This window comes from Phytophthora parasitica (genome assembly GCF_000247585.1).
Source record: "Phytophthora parasitica INRA-310 unplaced genomic scaffold supercont2.16, whole genome shotgun sequence".
NCBI lineage: Eukaryota > Oomycota > Peronosporomycetes > Peronosporales > Peronosporaceae > Phytophthora > Phytophthora nicotianae.
Window position 1 is genome coordinate 820246 of NW_008649002.1, and position 6267 is coordinate 826512.

The 6267-nt window shown below is 43.0% G+C and overlaps 3 protein-coding genes across 3 annotated transcripts in view; all 3 read left to right on the top strand.

Moving 5' to 3' along the window:
- Window positions 1-44: 44 nt before the first annotated feature.
- On the top strand, window positions 45-634 carry PPTG_22427 (hypothetical protein; the record flags this gene model as incomplete). The annotated part of the gene is made up of 2 exons (XM_008903837.1): window positions 45-80; window positions 455-634. 2 exons carry the CDS (start codon window positions 45-47, stop codon window positions 632-634), a joined length of 216 nt encoding a protein of 71 aa, XP_008902085.1.
- Window positions 635-1611: 977 nt separating this feature from the next.
- PPTG_22428 (hypothetical protein) lies at window positions 1612-2616 on the top strand (the record flags this gene model as incomplete). The annotated part of the gene is made up of 1 exon (XM_008903838.1): window positions 1612-2616. One exon carries the CDS (start codon window positions 1612-1614, stop codon window positions 2614-2616), a length of 1005 nt encoding a protein of 334 aa, XP_008902086.1.
- Window positions 2617-5891: 3275 nt separating this feature from the next.
- Window positions 5892-6267, top strand: part of PPTG_08914 (hypothetical protein) — a gene marked incomplete at both ends in the record, with an annotated part of 742 nt that continues 366 nt past the window's right edge. Inside the window, one exon of the mRNA XM_008903662.1 lies at window positions 5892-6183. Within this exon, the coding sequence (XP_008901910.1) occupies window positions 5892-6183 (292 nt within the window). The remainder of the gene's footprint in view (window positions 6184-6267) is intronic.

Sequence of the window (6267 nt, forward strand, 5' to 3'; positions counted from 1 at the left end):
CCTCCGGATATTGCTTCCAACATGAAAAAGATTACAAGATCCAGATGTTCAAAAAGGAGCTCAAGAAGATGCATCAACGTGTTCGTACTTTCAGTGAGAAGCTGAACACTTACTATAGAATGATAATGGATATCAATCGCTGTGATTATATCAAATATCGATTGGAGCAATTGGAGCAGCACAGACCGTATCGATTCATCTGCAACGATCCTCGTTTCAAAGAGGAGCTCGAAGAGATTTTTGATCTCCCCTTCGATGAGTGCCAACAATCGTATATCTCCTTGCTCGAGAGAAGGAATACAATAGTCCATAAATACACGATGCAGAACTGGGAGGTGCAACACGCCGAGCGATCAGCTCAACCAGGGAAGATTGAATATCAATCAAAATTTCGGAAATAAATATCGATGTTGATATATACTAATCATCAAGTTTCCAAACTTCACTTCATTAGCCCAACGTGAGCAAAGACGCCTCGATCTACTTGAGCGCGTCAAGCGTCGTGTCAGGCAAGAGGAGCAGAAGCGAGGAATGTACGCGGATGCTCAATGGGCATCAGATGTCATCAATACCATCTCAGTCTCCAAACGAGCCACTCAAGACTCGTCTGATCAGGCTGGAGATGGGGATTTAAAAAAGCCTCCAATAGCTAAATCAAGTACTGGTGAGAATTCTACAGACTCCCAAGAAGTCCCTGAAGTTAATACTGAGATTCGCGATGAAACACCGCAGGTGGAAACACCACAGGTGGAGTCGCAGTCGCAGACTGACGGCTCCGCCTCACGTCTGAGCGACCGCTCAACACCAAAACCAAACCTTGAGGAGGAAGAGCTACATAAGTCTAGTAAAACTGAAGAATTCATTGCAAAGCGATGGATACAAAACCTCTATAAGTCTAATCCAAACTGGATAGCTCTCAGGTTCAATCCAATCAAAACGAATACAACTCGCGATATGAAACGATATATTGGTAAAAATGGAGAACTTTATAGAGTTTCAACGGGCAAGCCTTCTAAATCTAAATATATCGACTGGGTACTAACCGCTGAGGATCTGATGAATATCCGATCAGATGGTGAGTCGAATAGCATTGACGAAGTCAGCTTGATGCGGATGGAGGATGCCAATATTCCATATCAGAATATAACCGGCAATAAGAGACGCGATGAATTTCCTAGTCAAAGAATGGGGAAGGTTCACATCCGTCCAACTTGGTTCCATGATAGTTCGTCATCGACTACAGCCGATGAGAAACAAGCTAAATCTAAGATCCTATTCATGCTGAAGGCTTACAAGAAGAAATTGATTGGCTCCAATATTGTCATTAGACCAGTTTTAAAAGATGGAGAAGTACTAAACAAATATGAACTAATCACCGACTCGAAGGGCGATCTCAACGTTAGAAACCAAGAAACGAAGAGGAATAAGCAATCTCGACTGTCTGAGATCTCCTGGCAATCAACTCTAGCTTTGTTTAGCGAGACGGTCAAATCGAGGGGATTGACCTTTGAATTTGAACCATCACCAGACACTGTTTTAGATAGCGATCCTAACAGATTTAAACCAACTCAAGGCATTTGGTATAAAGGGAAGCTATCAGGCCCAGATGTCATGGAGGATCCATCTATCCCAGAGACTGAGGCAAAGGCAATTATCAGCGACTACTTTATCGAAGCTGGCAAATCAGATAGCATCTTCCCAATTCATTTGCTTCCCCTTACTATTGGAAAGGCAAACAAAAAATACTATTTCAGCACGATTGACGGTAATCTACGAGTAAGGAATAAGGATGTTAAGAAACATCCACCACTATCTGGTGAAGCTCACACAGGCTTTTTCAAGCGTATTCGATGGACAGCGACTCTAGAACTATTGATCAAATACTTTGATGAGATGGAAGCGTTTCTTAACTCTGATCACGGTGTTGACAAAGCAACCAAAGAACCAATAATGAGCGCAATCAGGTTGTATATGTATGTTTTGAAGGCACATGGTGTTAAGATTCGATCGACATGGCTGCCCGAAGGGCCCCCGGAGCCGCTACGCGGGCTCACCGTTGGCGGTAAGCTCAAGGGGCGAGGACTCCTCGGGGCGGGCATGAAACCTTTGGAGGGCGTCTCCCGTAATAAAGGTCAAACCTACAATTTGAATGATATTCAAGGTTTGGCAACTCCCAGTGCATACATATACAGAAAGCTTGGGTCCAAGTTCATCCGATTGCCTGATCTTGACAAACGAACTCTCACGATCGTTCAGCCAAATCGACGTAAGGTAGGTCCTATGCGTCAGATCAGCGACTCTCTACAAAGCATGATCAAGGATCTCGTATTCAAGAACAAGCTTAGTCAGGAGAAGTATGATAAGCTCTCTGTCGACGACAAGAAATTGTTTAAGGAAATCCTATCCATCACTCATCTCCAATATAACTTCTCGGAGCAGCTAGAGGATCCGCTCGAATCACTCCGCATGGAGTATGATAAGCTCAAGGGAGAGGTAATGTTAGGCAACGATAATCCCTCGATCTTGAAACAGCTGAAGGTGGTTTGCGTGGATATGTACTCGAATAAGCTAATTTCTGATTCTGAGTTCAAAAACATTATCACTCGACTATTATAGAGCAGAGCTTTAGCGACGATACACCGAAGGTGATCAGGCAATCTTCGATTGCACCACTTGTTCGAAAAAGATCTGCAACCTTTCGACGACAGACTGTAAGTCGTCAGGCAATCTTCGATTGCTCCACTTCGTTCGGATAAATATGTTAGTTCTCGATCCACGTATCATTTCCAAGACCTCAGGTCTTTACCAGCTTCAAGCTGATCAGAACCTCGCTGAACTGAAAAGCTTGATGAAGGATCTCATCATCAAGGAATCTCCTCATCAAGGACGTCCAACAGTATGGGCATCTGACTCAAAGCCGTACGATACGAAGTCAGTATCGACTCAGACAGATGCCGTAGCTGGTGGGCGTACGTGGGCGTATCAGCCGAAGCGAAAAAAACAACCAAAAACGTTTGCTCTCTAAGCAAGCCTAGCTACATTTTTTTTAGCTCATTTACTTGGACAATAAGGTCATTTATTTGCCTTTGCTGACGAAAGACTAGCTTATGAAGAAGGCAGCTCATCTTGCTATAATCTACACAAAATTGCTTTTGATGTAGATCTACACTATCGTCTTCTACTTCTAGATCAGGATTATCAACGATGTTGATACAATGAAATAATCCTGCTTTTAATAGATCCTGAGCGCAATACCCAAGTTTTAACGCAGCTCCCTCTTCATCGCTTTTATAATTAAACATCTTCGGCTCGACTGTTAGTAAAGCCTGACAAACGCTTTCATCGACAGGTTCGAAGTTATGTTTGAGACGGGCATCCGAGTATGTGTAGTACGCTGTGGAACTAAGCATCGATCCCGCACAGGCTATTGCGATCGGAACGGATGAGATAGGGCCTGTAGTAGAAATCAGGCCTCCTGTCTGTTTGAAATAAGCTACACCAACACTAGAGGCATCGATCGTAGTACTCACAGTCAATCCAACATAAAGGCCATACAAACTAGTAGTCGAGCCTATCGATACGCGTCCTGCGGTCGTTGAGCCTCCGAAAATAGTCATCTTCGTGCTATTACCTACTCCAAACTTGAGGTCGGATGCCGTATCGGTGCCAACGTACATTCCATTGCTGCTGGTAGCGACTGCGCCATTATGAATTTCGATAATGCCTGATACTGGCGTTGCATTTGATCCAGTAAACCGACAACAACGTGTGAAACTCCCATCTAAATTATCTATACCAGATCCAGTGATCAATAGATAACTATCAACTGGATAAGTAGTACCAATTCCACAGTCTGTAAGAGTGCCTACTGTTGTTATAGTGCTCTGAGTTGCATAACCAATGAAGGCATTAACTTTATGGCTAGTATCCACAGTGATATCGCCTCCTGCAACATTAACGGATCCAGTTATATCTAGAGCGGCTGCTGGAGAACTTTGATTTATTCCAATCTGTCCAGATGGAGAGATGCGTAAAATCTCAGTTAATGCAGTTGTAGCTGTACCAGTTGATATTCGATGGTTGATCGTTAGATAACCAAGACTATTACCTCCAGAGCCTCCTGTATTTGTGAAAATAATACTAGAACCTCCTGTTGAACTTAATATAGCATTTTGAGTAGAAGCAAAGCAAATTCCAGTTGATGCATTCACTGTATCAAGATTACGTCTAAGGAGTAATGAGTAACTCCCCATAACACTTCCAGCATTTACTGATGATGGTTCATTTAACTCCGCTATTGCAATTCCACGAATAGTACTAGCTGAATCAAGCACGAGAGCTTTAGAGGCCTGAGCCGATCCTGCTGTAGTAATTGCACAATAATTCAGCTGAGAGGCACTAGCAGATACAATACTACCTGCTATCTGTAGAGTTGTAGGGTTAAGATTCAAGGTAGTTGGACTGATTATCTGTGTTCCAGAATAGCTAATTTGAGATACTGTCAATGTACTAGAAATATTTACACTTCCCAGTACATCGAGATTAGTGGATGGACTTGATTGGTTGATACCGATATTGCCGCTTGAATCGATCCGAATGATCTCTGCTAATGCTGTGGCAGCTCCAGCACTCGTAATTCGATGGTTTATCGTTAAATATCCAAGCCCGTTATTGCCAGCTCCTGAATTATTAGTGAAGATAATAGAGCTCCCAGGAGTACTCGAGCCATATGAATTGGTTGTTGCTGCTAGACCTATTCCAGTAGCGGCTCCAGATGCATCAAGATTTCTACGCAATAAGCAAGCATATGAACTCATCATAGATGATTTAGTTGGGCTTGAAGCTTGATTGTATTCGATAGTATCAACCCCTCTAACTTGAGAATTTGAATCAAGCACAAGACATTTAGACGATTGCGCAACACCGGCTGTACTAATTCCAGTATAGTTAAGCTGATTAGCAGACGAGGTTAGAGCTGTTCCTGATATAGTAATAGTACCAGAAACACTAAGTGAAGTTAATGTACCAAGACTCGTAATATTAGGCTGAGAAGCAGTTTGTAGAGTACCTGTCAAGTTCGTAGCACTTAGTGAATTAATACTAGTAATATTTTTAGATGCATCTAATACCAGCGCTTTGCTTGCTGAGGCAGTGCCTGCAGCAACATCAACATAATTGATTTCAGATGCTGATGCAGTGATTAGCGTTCCACCAAGTGAAAGTCCATGAGATACCCCATCATGAGCCGTGATATTTAGATTTGCAACTGATGTGATATTAGGTTGAGAGGCTGTCTGAAGTGTTCCAGTTAGACTTGTAGCACTTAGCGCATTAATACCACTGATATTGCTCGATGAATCTAGTACCAACGCTTTACTTGCTGCAGCCGTACCGCCAGTGATTCCAAGAACATAGGTGGGGGTTGGTGATATAGCAGAACCGCCAACAGTCAGTGATGAGCAACTTAATGCTCCTAATCCGCTAAGAGATCCATCAGAAGCTACGACAAGAGCTATACCTGGTGTAGCAGTACCAGGGGTGATGCCAGTGATGTATGACAAACGATAGTCATTGATACTTAGATATAATGTTTGGGCATACGCATACGTCAAGTATCCTGTCTGATCGAGTGAGAGGTAGAATGCCGGGTTGTAGCATGAAGAAATGAACGTCGGTGGTGGATAGATAAATCCAGACATATTTTCATCAAAGTTATATAAGTCAAGCTATATTTCGTCATGAGCGCTATTAGACTGAAGTCGAGTGGCGCCAGCCAAGAGACAAAGTCTCCAGGCTTGCTTGTTCCTGATTATGGCGGATCATTGCCAAAGAAGTATCGGGCTGATTCAGTCGGAACAATACAAGAATTAGGTATCAAGAAGCTGTTTAGAATGGTTATATTAGGACCAAGCTTCTCCGGCAAGAACAACCTCGTTTTTCATATTCTCAAGTATTCTCCCCACGTATTTGCCCATCTCCACATCATCGCACGCAATCCGCATCAAGAGCTGTACGACTATCTCCGCGATAAGCTTGAGGGGTTCATCACTTTCCACGAGCATCCGCCTCAGGTAGATGCTATCAGACGTACTCCGGGTGATAAACCAGAGCTTGTCATCATCGACGACTATAGCAATGATAAGGGGCTCCAGAAGAATGTGTTTAGCCATTACTTCACTCGAGGTAGACATTTCAAGCTTAGTACCATATTTCTATCCCACAGCTGGTTTGCCACTGATAAAATGATTCGCTTGAATACTGAATACG